General features: G+C 39.6%; 2 protein-coding genes across 11 annotated transcripts in view; one reads left to right on the forward strand and one right to left on the reverse strand.

Moving 5' to 3' along the window:
• Positions 1 to 12,381, reverse strand: part of USP40 (ubiquitin specific peptidase 40) — a 71,172-nt gene extending 58,791 nt beyond the window's left edge. For 4 of the 10 annotated variants that reach the window (XR_011472406.1, XR_011472407.1, XM_070422424.1 and 1 more), the window contains exons 1-7: positions 11,752 to 12,262; positions 11,117 to 11,333; positions 8,448 to 8,515; positions 6,961 to 7,074; positions 5,905 to 6,069; positions 4,071 to 4,217; positions 934 to 1,077 (exon numbers count right to left, since the gene is read on the reverse strand). Coding sequence is in view for 8 of the 10 variants with exons in the window: in XM_070422424.1 (XP_070278525.1) it covers positions 934 to 1,077; positions 4,071 to 4,217; positions 5,905 to 6,069; positions 6,961 to 7,074; positions 8,448 to 8,515; positions 11,117 to 11,315 (837 nt within the window). In the remaining 2 variants the exon portion in view is untranslated. Of the gene's footprint in view, positions 1 to 933; positions 1,078 to 4,070; positions 4,218 to 5,904; positions 6,070 to 6,960; positions 7,075 to 8,447; positions 8,516 to 11,116; positions 11,669 to 11,751; positions 12,263 to 12,298 lie in introns of those variants that run through there. The other 6 variants (XM_070422425.1, XM_070422426.1, XM_070422427.1 and 3 more) reach the window with 6 other exon arrangements.
• LOC139015462 (UDP-glucuronosyltransferase 1A8-like) lies at positions 11,772 to 18,065 on the forward strand. Its single transcript, XM_070423250.1, is given in 4 exon segments — positions 11,772 to 11,844; positions 12,396 to 12,507; positions 17,182 to 17,263; positions 17,265 to 18,065. Coding segments are annotated over 4 exon segments (1,068 nt in total).
• Positions 18,066 to 18,311: the final 246 nt, after the last annotated feature.

Raw genomic sequence — 18,311 nt, forward strand, 5'->3', positions numbered from 1 at the left:
TTTTCAGGCAGTAAATGGAGGGAAAAGTCCACCAACACTGGAAAAACTGTTTATTCTGTGTGTCCAATAACAAACTCAGGGCCAACACAAATTACAACCTTTGAATGTTAATTCATATAATAAAACAACCAAAAAGCTCAGTAATTACGCTTGAAGTAGAGGAAGGCCCATCTAAATTTAAGAATATTTTTAAAAATTACTTTCATGCATAGAAATTCAATAGCAAGCTAATAAATGTTCTGGTCTTAATAAACATATAAAGAATGATTTGTAACAAGAAATACATCAGTCTTGTCATTGTGATCTTGACATGTATAACAATTACATAGAAAATATTTTTAAATGGCTTATAAAGTAGGTTGATCATGCAATTAATTTGTTTCCAAACTTTCTCTTGCCCAAGTCTTAAGTACTACAAATCCCAGGCTAGTGAAGTTCCAGTTACCTGTTCACTTTCTAGATGTGTGATTCATTACTGCATTTAAAGTAAACTAAATCCAAATAGCAAAGTGCCAATTAAAGGTAACTTCTTTTAATGTAAGGTGACTTCTAATTTTGCTCTTAAATTTCATATCAAAGCTTTTTCAAGAGAGTTTAATAAAAAGAACTGAGAACAAATCCATACTTTGGAAATTCAAAAGGACTGTAATAAACCAGGAGTTCGCAGCTGGGAGTGATTTTACCAATTCCCCTTCCTGCAGGAGACATGGACATTTGACAAGGTCTGAATACATTTTTGTCACTAGTGGAGAGGAGGGGGAGGTTGCTGCTATCATCAGGTAGCAACCAGGAATGTTGCCTCACATCCTACAATACATGGGACAGCATAGTGCCATGGCTGAGATTCTGCAATAAGCCAACTGAAAACCAGGTCAGTTAAGAATTCAATACTGAGAGGGAGAAAAAAAATAATTTAAAAATAAGAGTTCAAACCTGTTCACAAAAAGGCTTGAGATTGATCCGAAGAGGGAATGTGTAACAGCTAGTTTCCTTGTATCGTTCACACTTCACAAAATCAAAATTAAATCTTAATAATGAAACAGTAAGAAAGGGAGGCAGCTTACGTAATTTGGCCGACTGTTAAAAGAAAAATTTTTTAAATTTTTAAAAAGCAGTTGCATAAAAGAATACATGTTTCTTAACATATAAAAAAGCAAATTATGACATAATTTTAAGAGGAATATGTCCTTAAATCACAAACTCATCATGATGAACTGAATATAGCCCTTGATATAAACTCATATATTTTACAGGACTAAACGTGGTATCACTCATTTATGCTTACAACTAAAATTTACAATCCAATTTTATGTTTTTAGTGTTCATACCCTAAAATCAAAGCTATCTGATGAGCATGTTATAACTGGATAGTCCCCTCCCTAACAATGTTTCTTTCCTGCCCAAGTCCTAGTCTTTCATCTTCTTCCTTTTATTTACGAAGAACTGGAGCTCTTAATCTGGGATCTCCAGACCTCTTTCAATGGATCTGGGCCCTTGAAATATCAAAATTGTACATGTTCATGTATTTTTCTGAGGAGAAGATCCATAGCTTTCATTAGACTTTCAAAAGCGCTCTAACTCCCCAAACATTAAGATCTACTGATTGGGGTTTTATAGTTATTGTTCTTACAAGCAGGTAAGAAGTTTTTTAAAAATTTCTTGCTTTAAAACAAACCACATAATTAAGTTTTTTTTTTGTTTGTTTGTTTTTAAATATATTTTATTGATTTTTTACAGAGAGGAAGGGAGAGAGATAGAGAGCTAGAAACATTGATGAGAGAGAAACATCGATCAGCTGCCTCCTGCACACCCCCCACTGGGGACGTGCCCGCAACCCAGGCACATGCCCTTAACCAGAATCGAACCTGGGACCTTTCAGTCCGCAGGCCGACGCTCCATCCACCGAGCCAAACCGGTTTCGGCTGTTTGTTTTTTTTTTTAAAGTCATCAGCTTTTAGCCCTGGCCAGGTAGCTCATTTGGTTAGAGTGTCATCCTGACATGCCATGGTTATGGGTTTGGTCTCTGATCAGGGCACGTACAAGAGGCAACCAATGAATGCATAAATATGCAGAACAACAAACTGATGTTTCTCTCTCTCTCCCTAAAATCAATTTTTTAAAAAAGTCATCAGCTTTTCCCAACCCTCTTACACTAGTGGCACGTGAGGGGGGCAAAACATCCTTCCCCACATATAAAATTATCCAAAATCATAAATATTAAACATTCCTAAAAATGTATGTAAAACAATCCTAAAAATCAAGTGAATAAAAAAAAGTTAAATGATAAAACAGCAATTTAACCACATGGTAGATTTTCAAACAAGCTCAAAAAATAAGTCTAAAAAACTAAACTACAATGTGGCTGAGAAAAGAAAGACTGCTCAAAACAAGAAAATATGCATTAATTTAGGTAGTACAACTAAACCTAAATTTAGAATGCAATAAAACTAATGCAACTACAACCGAATGTAATTTTAAAAGTATCAAGATAAGCTCAGCTGATGTGGCTCAGGGGTTGAATGTCAATCCATGAACCAGAAAGTCATGGTTCAATTCCAGGTCAGGGCACATGCTTGGGTGGCGGGCTCCACCCCCAGTAGGGGGCGTGCAGGAGGCAGCTGATCAATGATTCTCACACTGGTGTTCTGTTTTGTTTTTTACTTTTTTAAAAAATTTTATTGTTCAACAACATTACAAACTGTTGAAAAAAAATTAGAGGCAAAGAAGCATCAAACAGACTGTCACACTGATGTTTCTATCCCTCTCCCCCTCTCCCTTCCTCTCTGAAATCAATAAAAACATATTTTAAAAAAGTATCAAGATCAAAATATTTCCACTGAAAAAGAATTAAACCAATGATATACAAGATGCATAAAAGAACTGCTTTTGTTTAACAAAAGGTTTTTGTTTTACTAATGTGCCAATTAAGCCCAAGTAAAACTAAAAATGTATTTAAGTATCTTTCAAAACTTTTTATCCTCTGAATTTTATATTTACTTTATTAGATTGTAGTCGTAATGCCAAAGATGAGATACAAACTAAATAAGAAAACAATAAACCTCTCTATTTAGGTTTCCTAAAGGGGTAAAGGCTGGATAGAAGTATGGACTAAACAGTATAATATTTACCCTGGTTCAAATCCTATTGTGAAAGCTACAGGCGTTGAGTTTATTGTTTTTATTACATTTTCACCTACAATGACCAGGATCCAAATCAGTATCATGTGTTATCTAAATCATTCCTCATTTTCTTTGTTAGAAAAGTCAGTCATTATCAGCTGTAGGAATAGTGTTATCTTGTTGTCGTAACAGAGTAACTGCAAAGATATGTCTTTTGTGGTTGTTCTTTCAGTGAGTACTCAATAACCACCAAGTGACTCGAGCTCCAGTTCATCATGCTAGGAAGCGCCTATGATACCATCCATCAGCAGTGGAATAGTGACCACTGTGGAGAACAATGGCAGCAGAGGAGTTGATGCCACATTGCAGAAAAAACTGTTGCTTACGTCCTGCCCTCCTTTCATCCTGTGTTTTGCTTTGCTATACAAAAAGAAACCTAGAAGTACTATCAAGCCCTTTTATTAGGGCATATTAGATCTGCTGGAGTTGGGAAGGGGATATGTACATATATCGAAACTGTAAAATAAGTGCATATGCAGAAAGTGAAGAAAGTCATCTATTTTCATAGTAGTAGACAAAGAAAGGAAAGCTCAACAAGCATCTTGGCTGGCAGTAATAAAAACATATTGCCTTCTTTGTAATGGTAATTTGCAAAAAGCAGTGATGGTGAGTTTATAAACAAAAGGTGTATTTAAGAAACACTAAGGTACAAATAAATTTTTTCCTGAGAAAGAAAGAAGTTGAGAAAATTATTGAGTTGAAAGCTTAAAAAAGCCTTTACTGTAAAAATTAAAATACAGATAACATGTAAATGTGTTTTCGATCCTTAGTATTAATTAACAGCTTCATGTATATCTTCCACAGCTTCAAACAAGCTGACTTCACTTGATAGACCTTCTTGCTAAAGTACTAAGTGGGCAACCTAAGAAAAAGCAGAGTGTCTGTCTTTACCTTTGCTGCTTTCACCAGCCGGTCACAAGATCCACAGTGGTATAAGTTGTCACAATCAAACACTTCCTCTTCTACATACATGTTCCAGAGTGCATCTTCCAGACCTGTTACGTTTTTAACCGCTACTGTTAGATCTAAGAAGTCTTCCTAAAATACACATAAACATAAAATTGAAAAAACACTTTCACAGTTCACATATATATCATACACATAATGAAAATAATCAGATATATTTTTTCTACAATACTGTACATATGAAGGTATAGATCTCCTCCTGATCCGATACAGTGAAATTCATAACCAAATCATCTTTTCTAAAACAAACTATAACTGAGCTTAAAATATATCAAGAACGAATTCATTGTAGATACAATAAAACCTATTTTATCAGGAGTTAAGACCAATGACAAATATACATCTGAATTGAGAAGTGTGTACATGCAGGGCTTATTAGTGTTGAGTCCCCAGGCTAGAACAGCAAGGGGAGGGCTGAATACTCAAATGGAATTCTGCTTACTCATCTGCTTCTGCCAGGGCTGGTTTAACACATACTGAAGAAGTTATAAGAAAAACAAAATTTTGAGCCAAGATACAAAGGTATTCTTAATGAAAATTAAGAGGGTATTTTTCAAAATGGGAGTCTATAAATTATACTGTAACTACATTTGAATTACAACATGTTTTTAGTAATAAAATCTTAGAAAATCTGACAAGTTTATAGAGTATTTAGTTTTAATAGCATTAAAGGCATTATTGGGACTATAAAATAACAGTACTAAGTTCATGATAGAAATCTAAAGTAATACAAGTAACATTTAGATATGGTCTGTAATATATGAATGTGAAAAGTTAATTTCTGTAATTTATCATGTGCCTTAATATACAAAATGGTTTGAAATTTGTTTGTGATGTATTATTATAGATGTCATCATATAGTAATTCAAAGACACACAACACCTGAATATTTCCAAATTAGGCTGGCCAAACCTATTAGCACAGACAAAAAGAATCAAAAAGTATCTTTTATCCCCAATACTCATAAAAAAATAGAAAGAGAAGAAAATATCTGTGCCAAAAAAGCAATTAATGCAACATTTAGAAAATGGCATTTAATTTTTTACTCATAATATCAAATACAGAAACTTTCTATAACTCTTGCCATAACAAAAGATTTTTATTAAAGGACAGCTGTTCAGATTAAATCATTTGCTGTCAAAGATAGGTAGAGTAAGTGGAGATTATTATATTTACATGAACAAATTTCCAATTATATTGAATGGACAATCTGTGTCATGACAAAGTATTGTAGGTTATACTGGATTAAACATTATTATAATGGCTTTATATATGTTTATATATAATAAACATATTTTTAAACATATAACATGTAAATATAAGCATACAAGTACAAATGAACTTTCTTAAAGACATTAATAAACTAAATCCAATATTTAATTATAGATATTTGTCAATACCCTATTTTTATTACTTCCCTAATTAACTTGATAATATTCCACCACCAACCATGATGAAGTCACTTTCCTTGTTTGGCCACAGATCTCTACTTGCAAACATCTCCCAACTCTATTTTCTAACTATCAGAGTAATGAATAAAACATTAAAACTATGTTTTTAAGATATTTGCTTCTTTCAGTTTACATGGAGAAATCTGGATTATAAACTTATGACTTAGGTGCAGTGAGAGTAAAAGAAAAAAAACAATAAAGTGATTTCCAGAAATAAACAGTTTAATCCTCACATGGTACATCACAAATTTAAATGTATGAATTATTCTTAACCATATTACTTATTACTAAAACACTTGCATATTCACCTGCTTTTCACTGACATTCTTACATTCTTTACAAACAATCTGGTTAACAATGGTCCCATGATATAGACGATTGATGAGATCATGGCCGGAGGTCCCAACTAAAGAAGTTTCCAAAGCACTAAAGAGAATTCGATTCAGTTCCTGCACATCATGTTGCCTCATTTCCTATAAAACAGGTAACTTTTAAATATGATTTTGTGCTTCACATTTTTAAAAACAGATTTTTAAAGTGATGTTAAAAAAAAAAATCCACATGATTTATCAAATCTAAAGGTAAACCTCGATCAACATAAGGATGACTAATCTAAATGGGCTGAGAACAGGTTAAGAGACCACCACCTATTTTCAGTTTTATTACAAAACAAAAATATGAACAGGCAGAGCAGCACATCTATTTCATAAAAAAATCATACTTGGTTTTATTTTATACAACTAACAGCTTATTTACTTGTTGCTGTCAAATGTTCTGTGTTTGTACACAGTGCCATACCCTTAGGGACACAAAGAGAACAAGGAAAGAAAGTCTTACAATAGGACACAGGAAGACAATGAAGAGAGACAGGAGAAAGGCTGGGAAAGGAAAGTGAAAAGACCTGCCAAGGATGACTTTATAGTTTTGCTTGAAGCATATGTTCAAATCAGAACACTCGGATTCAAAACCAAGAGCACGTCACAGAGGCAGACAGAATTATTGCTAGGCGGCTTTTTAAGCTGATCAAGCAGTTTGCTATGTAAATGGTAAACTCTTTGTAATAGGTGTTCTACCTCAACTAGTCCATATAAAGATTCTCAGGGTATAAATTGTAAAAATAAGCTCCTATACTTCTCTCTGTATCCACAACCTTCTCCCCACCCCCAAATCACAACTGTTATAAAAGCCTGCAAACAACAAGTGTCCAAAAATATACTTCTGGCTTGTAATTATTTAACAAAAGAGAGTAAATATTTAAATAGTATATTGAGACCCTAAAACAAAATTAAAGAAGTTAGATAACATTAAACCAGTGTTTACTCTTCATTGCCGGCAATGTTTCTTAGAGAAGCTGACCTCCGTACCTCATTGCTTGTCCACCCAAAGCTGTCAGTGAGGTCTGCTGTGGAGGCAGCTTCCTGGTCTAAGAGCAGGAGCTGAGCAAACAACCGCTGTAACTGTAAAGGTATGATTCGAACCTGAATGAGAACAAATGCATTTCTAAATAAGTCTTTTCAATGTGGTTTGGGGCTTTTTAAAAGAACTGCATACTAATTTTCTTATATCTCCTAATTCACTCAGTTCACCCAGAAGAAAGTTTACAAATCTTATTACAAAGGGTGATCTTTTTTTTTCAAAAATTCAATCCAGCCCTAACCGGTTTGGCTCAGTGGATAGAGCATCGGCCTGCGGACTGAAGGGTCCCAGGTTCGATTCTGGCCAAGGGCATGTACCTTGGTTGCGGGCACATCCCCACTAGGAGGTGTGCAGGAGGCAGCTGATCGATGTTTCTCTCTCATTGATGTTTCTAACTGTCTATCCCTCTCCCTCTCTGTAAAAAAAATCAATTAAAAAAAAATTCAATCCAAAGTGTTTTAGCTGTCTGGAGTTTTCTACCTAGACATAGTTCAGGTCAATACTAAAACCCAAAAAGGCCTTAAAAAACTACCTCATTGATTACAGACGGTTAGTAATTTAAGTCTCTAATAGTTCATTCTTTCTCTAAAATGCCTCAGACACAGACATACTCTCATGAGGAATGTTCCAGTCATAGACGGGCTGCACCTGCCTCACTTTCTTCCCGTAGGTTCCTGTCTTATTTGGGCTGGAGAGGGCTGGGCTGACAGAGAATGCTGGTCAGAGCCTAGTTTTCAGACCAAATTTAAGCATCTAAAGTGAGAATCAGCCTTTAGAAACTTTTATGGCAATTTGACATTATCATGACATCTTTATTATATCCCACAGAAGTATAATCTGCAACAGATTGGGAATTTTTAAAAATACACAAAAACTGGCCCTTTGGGGTATGTAAATATTTTTCCTGGGTTGAGGGTGATAACAGATGTTAGGTGGCCTGAGAAGCACTGGGCTGGATCATGAAAGACTCCTCGTAAGAAGTACTGATTTTAGCCTGAAAGCAACAAACTTCTGAATGATGTTTAAGCAGGGGAGGAACATCATTAGATCTGCACTTATGATAAACCAATTCCTCATTCAATTTATTTCCAGAATACCAAAGTGAATGAATACTGGTTATTTGTTGTTATTACAAATAAGTGCATTAAATAGAGTTTCTGTTAGGCTAGTATGGACCATTTGCAAATATTTCCTTCACCAGAAGAAAGAATAAACACAGTAGCAGCAGCAGCAGCAGAGACATTACATTTGAAAAATTAATTGTTCCATTGTCAGCAGGGAATAAGCTAAGTCACTTTCTGAAAATAATAATTATATTTGGTAATTAATTAATAAAATTATTGATTTCTATAAGAAATTTAATTCCTTCCTTAAAAAACACTCCCTCAATACTCAAAACAACAACAACCACCCCTGTAAATCATAGATTTAATACCTTTGCATCAGGATTATCCTTTTCCTCTAAAGAACCAAGCTCTTCTGGGCCAAGAGAAAATAAAGCTTCTAGACAAAAAAAGTAGAATCAGAGATGTAAATGACATTATTTCATTTTAGAAAACCAAGGCCACCAATAAATAAAATCAGTTAACAATTCAGCAATATGATTGCAGCAATGTTTATACCTTTACACATTTTACTTTCTAGTAATACTATTTTTAACCACTGACTATAAAGGGCATGCTAAGGTTTCAGCATGAAAGATCTAGAAAAGGAAAATTATTCATATAAAACTAAGAGCAGAAACATCAGAAATCTGTGATGGCCATAGGCAGTAGGTCCCTAGAGCTACCTAAGGAGTTTCAGGAAATACAATAAATAATAGTTTTGTATATGATCAACAGCAAGCCATCCTTTCCTGAGAAGGACCACCTTTAACTCTGAGATTATGCCCTTCCTTTTTGGGGTATGTAAATATTTTTCCTGGGTTGAGGGTGATAACAGATGTTAGTGGTCTTACCTAGAAAAATAAGTTGGTAACCCAATGCCAGTCCCCGGAATTTTTTAAATACAGCATCTCGCTATGCCACTCAATGAGGGAATATATGAATCTTTTGGGAAGTCTGTATTCAAACCTAGATAGGAACTCCTACTGGGAACTTTGATGTACTCCAGGGAGAGAAGGGATGGGATGGGTGTTGTCCCTTACTGGCAACCACTCCTGCCTAGTGATTACTATTATGAATGTTATACTCCTCCATAATTCCTGGGGGGAACTGGGAAAAAATGAACTACAAGGACTTTCACAATCATCTCCCACTACTCTCAGCTACACTAAACTGGGAGTACAGTGAAACCCAATCTAGCCCAACTCCATAAAATATGATTCCAAGAAGCTCCAACACTTTTCTCCCCCAGTCCTTACTCTTTCCCAATTATACTCTCCCTTCAATAAGCACTGGGATTCATGCCAGGCCTTAAAAGGAGTTCACAATCCCCACTAAGATATCAACCCATGTGCTTGGCTGGTGATCTCCTTTGCTAGAGAAGATGTCCTGGGACTCTCAGCCCTATTCTTGCTTAGGGGTACTCATCATGACCTGCTCCACCCCAAACACCTGCCTCAGTCTCTTTTTAAGGCTACTTTTCTACTTTAAGTTGCCCTTTAACTTCAACAATATTAAAACATGGAAAAGTTCTAGCTCCGCGCGCCACCCCCCACCCCCACCCCACCCCCCCCGCCAGGGACCTACTTATTCAGACAGAAAATTTCTTTCTTTCTTTTTATTGCTTAAAGTATTACAAAGGGTATTACATATGTGTCCTTTTTCCCCCCCCGCCCCCGCCCTTGACAATCCCGTTTTCTTATGGTGGAATTACTGAATGCAACAGGGAGAGATTTTTATGGCGGGGATGGAGTCAAGAACAGAGGCCCCACTCTTAAATCCCACATGCAGTCCAATCCACTAGAATGGTCCTCAGAAGGGGACATGGTAAATATTTACTAAATCTCTGGAGGGAGGAAGTCTTTCTTAAGCTCAGAAGCAACAGAGAATGTTACAAAGATTTGATAAATGTGCAGCGGTGGTAAGGGGAATGTGGCAGTCGACACAGGATGAACCAGGTTGTCTGTCCTCAGAAAACAGAGACACTGTGGAGAGCTAAGCTACAAAACCACATAGAGTTGGGGGCCCCAGTCAGGGTCATGTGAAGGCAAAATAACATTCACACTGAAATCAAGACAGCACAGAGATGAAGACTCCTGTGGAAGAAGCTAGTCTGCAGAGATGGGAATGGGATAAACATGTAGAGAGAAACAGGAGCAAGAAATTAGGGCCCAATAAGGACGGGCTGGCTTCCTGAAGGTCATTTCTGGGATATTTCCTTACATTCTTATAATAAATTCCCTTTGAAATTTAGTTAATTTGAGTGGGTTTCTGTTCCTTGCACACAATCCCTTTGTCTAACATCTTTCTTAGGTTTTTGAAATTCACTATTTCCAGATTTTAGAAAGATAATATGAAGAAAAGGTTAACATGATGTTAACTTTACACCCTCAGCAGGGTCTGGGGCAAACAGTATCTGTTAATCAAGAAGATTAATATTCCTGTAACAAATGAATGAATATTCACCCAAGTGAGATAACTAGACTATAAAAGGCTTCACATCAGGTCAGGTTCTAACACTCAAACAAATTTAGATCATATCAGGTTGTCAGAGTTTTCTGAATTGCAGAACTGCAGATAAATGATTATGAACTGTTTAAATAATGTGACACCCCTCCCCATTCCAAATGATATAATTGCTTTGGGTAACTCTGGCTTATGTGTTTATTACTTTGGAGAAATTTTAAAACTCAAAAAATACAAATAGTATAACAATAATGAAGGCCAGTACTCATGACAAAACTGTCTTTATGTTGTCTTTTAAATGATAAGAATTAGAAAAGTAATATTGCCTTTCTAAATTTTGTTACTAAATATTAGTGGTTACATAGAATATACTTAAAATAACTTAAGCTCCACATTACCATTTTGTGTGTCACAATAACAATAAACATATGCTGTAGAATACACCTTTAAGATACTTTGTCTCTTTGTGATCTTGCACAATTACATGGAGATGAGGGTTACAGGCTACTAAGCAAATGCACGTAATATAGCATACCTCTGAATTCAGGTGTAAAATGAAGAGTCTGAAGAAGGGAATTGAGGTAACAAGTTCCACCCTGATTCCTGATTCCGCTTAAATTGGTAAACTCTCTAGGAGCAGGTGGCTCCAATGGTTTGGCCTTTAATTTTTTTCCTTTTCCATACTGATTATTTGACACACTGGAATAATCCTCTTCAAATAGGTCCCCAAACATTGTGAAACTAAATATTACCTTTAAGAAAGATGACATGTTATAAAAAGCTTTTATTTTTACAACTGACTTTCTCCCCGTCGCCCTATCTGATACCTGGGAGTCTCTATTTCTAAGTCTTCCCTGGGCCAGTGACTGAACCTGTGTTCCTGACACGTAACACGGGATCCCACCTAGCACACGTGGTCATTTAAACAATCAAACGACAGTTAAAGGAAGGCGCTGAGTGCACAGGGGTTGGCTCACAACGAACCACAGCTGTTCTTACAAAGGTATACTGGCCTCACGAATGAAAACAAAGGAAACCCGTCGCCACAGCCGACCTACTGCCGGGCGGCGGAGGCCAGCCTGGGTCGGTCAATCCCTCCCTAAAATCTCTGCTTCGCACACTCCTCCTACCGGATTATCACACTGGAATGAATTAAATGGAGCTAATTACCCTTTACCGCAGCTAAGTGCATGGCCCCCAAGCTGGAGAGTCGCGAGGAGGTTCACGACCATGAAAATTACGGAGCAAAAGGCCGCCTCGTCGGTACCCAGCGGTCCTGACGTCGGCCCCAGGGATCCAGGCCACCCGCTCAGGGTCTCCCGTGAGTGCGGCGCGGCGGAGGGCCGCCTGGAAACGAGAAACGCAAAGCTCCCTGCACAGCGCCTAAGTGACAGGAAACGCTGAAATGCACTTATTTTCCTGTTCAACGCTTTCCTCAAAAGAGAAGCACAAGAAGTGGAACTCGGAAGTCCGACCTCGAGCTCGTGGCCGGGACTCCCGTCTCTCCCACTCCCGGCCTAGGCCAGGCCCTCAGGCCCTCCCAGTCACCCCGGGCCCGAGGCGCGAGGAGGCCGAAGTCCTCCTGCCGAGGACCACTGACCCGACGCCAGAACTCCGCGCCCCCGGGCCGGCCTCTCCCTCCTCAGGCCGTGCCGCCCACACGGTCCCTACGCCTCCCAGGTCCCTCCCCAGAACCCCGGCCGCCAGCTCCACTTACTGCCTAAAGCCCAGACCCCCGCCCCGGCCCAAAACCCTGGCGAACAGACGCGCCCCGAATAGGCGCCGCCATTTTGGCGCAGGCGTGTCTCCGGCAGCTTCCAGCGTGAGCAACTTGTGGAACCCGGACTACGCGACCCAGGATGCCCCGCGGGAGCTCCGGCCTTATGGGCAATGTAGTTCTTTTGTCCCGGGCGTTTGGGAGTCGGGGTGGGAGGGGAGTGCTTGCTTTCCCCGTCAGTTCGTCAGTTCCCGGTCCGCGGGCCCTATAGGTCAGGTGGCCGCTCATTCAATCACACTTAAAATTCATACTTATTGCTGTTGGCAATCCGCACTAGTTGCGGTGGAGTACCCAAAGATCACTTGTCTTTTGCAATGGCTAATTCCCAAATTACCTAAACAAAGGAGACATTTGTGTAAGGCTTCAGCTTGGCTATGCACTTTCAAAGACATTCTCCAGTGTATCTCTAGTAAAAAATGTACCACGTAGCCTTGAACCTTTATAATAACCTCAATGTTTGTTTTGTCTGCACCAACTCTAAATACACAAGAATACAGTAAAAAATACCTCAAAAGTATCCTCTCTTGCTGACTTGAATACCTTTAGTGGACTGTGTCAGTTGCTTACGTATGTAGGCCTTACTTTTGGCACCTCCCCAATCCAATCCAGCTTCCACCCTGGAATGAATGAGGAAGACAGGGAGACAATCCTCTGGACTTCAGCTAAAGGCTGGAGAAATCGGGAATAGCTGCAAGGCAGGAGTCCTAGTGAATGCCAGACTAAGAGATTTGTGGATGGAATACTTGAGGGAGACTCCTGTAGCTGGAGTGTTCCAAAGTATTGGTAGGGAAAGGCCTGGAGGCAGCGCACCAGCTAAGAGGTCAAAGGTCTAGGAAACTGCAGTGGAAAAAGTCTGTTCTCAGTTCTCATTAGTCTTCACTTGGCCACACTGCCCCTTGGCTTCAAGACTCTCCTCCCTGGCCCCATGGCAGACTATCCTATTGCTTCCCTTTCTGCACTTTGCTTTCTTTTACCGGCTGTGCTTCATTCCCCTCTTCCAAATTGTAGATATTCCTCAAACTTCCATTCCCTGGTCAAGAATGAGCACCGGGAGGTTAGCTCCACCAGGACACGGGCTGTTAAAACCAGAACAATTGTTGGCATGGAGACTGAGATGTCTCTGAAATGAGTGCATCTGCCCTGGAAATTCCAGAAAGTGATCATGAGATGGACTATGAGGAGCCAGACAGGTCAGCAGGTGATGAAAAACCTGCTCTGTAAAAGAAAAAGACCAGAGAAGTGTGGGGAAACACAGGACTTGGTTGGAAAGTCTGTAAGGAGGATTCTCCGAAAGGTCGGTGGCCTCTAGGGGAACCTTGCCGAAGGCGACAGCCCCTGCCTTGACTTTTCCAAACAAGTCTGAGCCCCCGGGTGTTTTGCTGGAATCTCTATGTTTAGTCTTTAAACCCGACCTTGTAGAAGCGTGTGCTTTCTCAAGGATACTTATGCTGCTGATTGTATCTAGAGGTTAATTTTAGTTCAAGCTGTTGTTACAATAAAAGTCTAAGGAGGCAGGCAATCAGGGCTGTTTTGGTGCCTCCTGCCAAGCAGCCCCTTAGCCTCTCTTTCACAGAAATGTGTGTTAGAGTAATCCATTCATCCGTCCCTCAGGGTCTGCTGGTCAGTCCCAGCGGAGAAGGTTGGATCAATCACTCAGGCTGAGGTTCAGCAGTTCCCTGGCAAGGAGCCATAATGAGTAGCTTTTTTATGTTTTCATTCATTCATTTATTCGTTCATCCATTCTTTAATAAATATTTAGTAAACATCTTTGTTTATTTAATGAGCATCTACTAAGTGGCAGGCACAGGGCTAGAAGTTTGAGATTTAATATTAATCTGACTGATATAGGCCCCTAAATTCATAGAGCTCACTTTATAGTGAAGGAAACTAAGAAAAAGCTACATGATAGCTGTAGTGATAAGTAACTTGAGGGAAATAACAGAGGAATGTGACAGTAAATGGCAAGGATGGGGGCTGTTTCTGATATTGGCCTCAGAGCAGACTTCTTAAAGGAGAACTTCCCAATGAGGAGGCACAGGAAGAGCTCAGGAAAGACCCCTCCAGGCTGAGAGAACAGCAAATACATAGGTCCTGAGGTGGGAAACTGTCCTGTTCCAGACGTAGAAAGGAGGCCTTGAATAAGTGGAGAAAGCAAATGGCAACTGGTTAAAGGTGGACTCACCCACCATTTGGCCAAGGTGAGGATGTTTTTTAATTGCAGTGGGAAGCCATTCAATGGTGTTACGCAAAAGATAGCATAGTGATTGATGTTTGAACAAACCCCGCTGACTTCTGTCTGCAGGGCAAAAAGGAAAGCAGAAAAACTAATTTATGAGGCAGTTCTTGGAGTTCAAGTAAGAGACGATGGTGGAATGATATCCAGGCACTAGATAGCGGGGCAGATGTGAGATCTACTTTGGAGGTAGGACGAGACTTGGTCATGTGGTGGCTTTGTAATGTATCAACCTGGCTAAGCTGAATTTTGTTTCCCAGAATTCCCTTCCTATTTCTGAGAGGAGGCTAAGCTGAATTTTGTTTCCCAGAATTCCCTTCCTATTTCTGATTAGGGTTAGTCACAGAGACATTTTTACCTGAAATTGCAGGAGCAATTTTTGTTTTCTTACATGCAGAAGTGTGGGACAGGCACTTCTGTAGCTCATACATGTTGTCACCTCTGTGCAGACTCACCTCATTAGCATGAAGCAGCAGTTGGACCTGCACCTGCCCTTCCTTGCCCTGGCTCCTCCTTCAGCTTCTCCCACGCCTGGGCTAGGTGTGTGTTTAGCTCGGTGAGGAAGAGCACCAGCTTGTCCTGCAGGACCCCCACATCATCAAGGTTGGAGATAGTAAGAACACTTCAAGATTCTAGTCCCTTCTTGTAGATCCAAGTTCATTCCTGGGGGTCCAAGCTTATTGATTCCTTCCAGAAGACCCACCCTGGTGTCCTTAAACTCTAGCATCAGAGGCAAAGACTATTTACAGAGATCCGTTCAACCAGCTCCCACATGAGTGAAATCCCTATGAAAAATCCCTGACTATTGGTAGTGTTGGTGGTTCTGCTTCTCTGACTGAACCCCGACTGACACAGCTTGAATGGAGGGGCTGTGGGAGAGTGATGCCCTGTACATTATTTTACTTGAAACACCAAGTAGATGAAAATAGCATTTACTGAGCCAAACTGGGAGAGGAGGAAGGCTCTGGTAGGGAACTCAAAAGTTGTGTTTTGGATATATTAACTCTTAGAAGCTAGTGAGGTAAAATTGGAATGCTATTAGAATGCAATTTGTATGGCCAGAACAAATAAACTAGGATGGGGGGGGGGGGCAGTTTTTGAATTGTTATTATAAGGAAGAGCTTCCCAAAAGTCTGGGATGTCTACAGATAAAATAGCTTACTTCAGAGGTGAGCTAAAGAATGGCCATGTGACCCTGGCCAGTCTTGCTCAGTGGATAGAGCATCGGTCTGTTGACTGAAGGGTCCCGGGTTCAATTCCGGTCAAGGGAACGTGCCCAGGTTGCGGGCTCAATCCATAGCGGGGGGCATGCAGGAAGCAGCCGATCAATGATTCTCTCTCATCGTTGATGTTTCTATCTTTCTCTCCCTCTCCTTTCCTCTCTGAAATCAATTAAAAAAAAATTTTTTTTAAAGAAAGAATGGCCATGTTGACAGGAGAGGAGATCCAGGCAATGGATGGGTACAAAAGTGTACTTAATTTTAAATAGCCTTCTAAAAAGGTTTTTCACTAAAACTTTAGTCATAGGGCCTCCTGCATTAAAGAGAAGCACACCACATCTACAGTGACCCCCACCCTTGCAAGCAGTAATAATTTGGGGCCAACTCTTTTGAGGTTCATGATTACTCTTACAAAAATTGGGATTTTGACCCAAGTGGTTGGCAAAGGTAAAAAGCTTGCAATTTTATTGGCATTTTTGTTTCCTTATCTATGCTGTTACTTAATCTATTTGTTATGCAATCTGTACCCAAATGCTATAAACAAGAACGTTTTAAACTGAAGGTCATGTGTTATTAGTGGATTATCAAATTTATTGAGAGGGACTCTGATTAGCATTTAAAGAGAGAGAGAGAGAGAGAGAGAGAGAGAGAGAGAGAAAGGGGGAAAGAAATACAATAGTGAAATTATACAACATCGACTCTTCTGTCTGGCTTAGTTTATTCTGCAGAATTATTTTGAAATTCATCCTTGCTGTTCAAATATCAGAACAAAAAACAAACAAAACAAAAAACCCAAAACCAGTCAATGCCAGTGATTTACTCATAAGAAAATATTGAATGATATATTTTCCTGATAAGAATAGTTTTCTCAACGGTTAGAGGGTTGGCCCACAGACTGAAGGGTCCGGGGTTCAGTTCCAGTCAAGGGCATGTACCTTGTTGGCAGGCGCATCCCCACCCCCTCGGGGTGGGTGAGGGAGGCAACCAATCGGTGTGTCTCTTTCACATCCATGTTTCCCTCTGTCTCTCCCCCTCCCTTCCACTCCCTAAAAATCAATGGAAACAAATATTCTCGGGTGAAGATTAACAACATCAGCAACAACAAAAAAATAGTTTTGATCTTTACCTGGGCAAAGATAGTGCCATGACTTCAATGCTGGTTTACAAAGGGAACTATTAAGCAATGATTTTTGGACCCTGCGTACTCAGAAAGATCAAAAAGAAAGTAAGTTTCAATAAAGCTTGCATTTTTGGAATTTGTCCCAAAGGAAATATTGGATTTTATCCTCAGACTACTCTTGGGGCAGGTTTTGTGCCTGTACTTCTTCCATCAACTGTATCACACAAGTTTGACAGCTGGGCTGCTCCAGGCTGCGGCTATCCAATGGCTCCTGCGGTGTTGACTGGCCTCCTTCCTCTATGTGTGTGTCTCCTGCTGGCACCTGGCTTTGCCCAGGCAGGCAAGCTGCTGGTCATCCCCATGGATGGGAGCCACTGGTTTACCATGCGATCCGTTGTGGAGAAACTCAGCCACAGAGGGCATGAGGTGGTCGTGGTCAGGCCAGAGGTGAGTTGGCACCTGGGACAATCATCCAATTATACTGTAAAGACTTATTCCACGTCTTACACTCTGGAGGATCTGAATGATCAGTTCCGGATTTTTGCTGACTCTCAGTGGAAAACTCGGGATCAAAGTGTATTTGCCCTGATAATGAATCCAGCAAACAATTTTTTTAAATACTTTTTTTCAAATTGTAGGAATTTGTTTAATGACAAAAAATTAGTAAAATACATAGAAGATAGTTCTTTTGATGCGGTGTTTCTAGACCCTTTTGACATGTGTGGCTTAATTGTAGCCAAATATTTTTCACTCCCATCTGTGGTCTTCACCAGGGGACTATTTTGCCACTATCTTGAAGAAGGTGCACAGTGCCCCAGCCCTCTTTCTTATGTTCCGAGGTTTCTCTTAGGGTTCTCTTTTGCCATGACCTTCAGAGAGAAAGTGTGGAATCACATTATCCACTTGGAGGAACATTTACTTTGTGGCTATTTTCTCAAAACTGGTTTAGAAGTTGCCTCTGAGATTCTCCAGACAACTGTCACAGCATATGACCTATACAGCCAACCATCCATTTGGTTGTTACGAAATGACTTTGTTTTGGACTATCCAAGACCTGTGATGCCCAACATGATCTTCATTGGGGGCATCAACTGCCACCCGGGAAAGCCATTGTCACAGGTGAGTTACCTCTAGCTTCCCATGCTCAGAATAGTGTGCCTTGGACAGGAAAGAAAACAAGTTTACTTACTGCACCATGATTTGTAATTTACATTATTTGCATTTGGAATCCCTTCCTAGTTTAATGAATTATTTTGTGTCAATTCATTTAATTCTGTGTTAGCAAATTTTATAGAGTTGTCCCCTTTGACACTCACTTGTATACAATTGAAGTAATTGTATACAGAAATACTGAAAAACACAATAAGAAATAAAACCTCT

Source organism: Myotis yumanensis, unplaced genomic scaffold (genome assembly GCF_028538775.1).
Source record: "Myotis yumanensis isolate MYYU_CA2020_CCGP unplaced genomic scaffold, mMyoYum1.0.hap1 SCAF_8, whole genome shotgun sequence".
NCBI lineage: Eukaryota > Metazoa > Chordata > Mammalia > Chiroptera > Vespertilionidae > Myotis > Myotis yumanensis.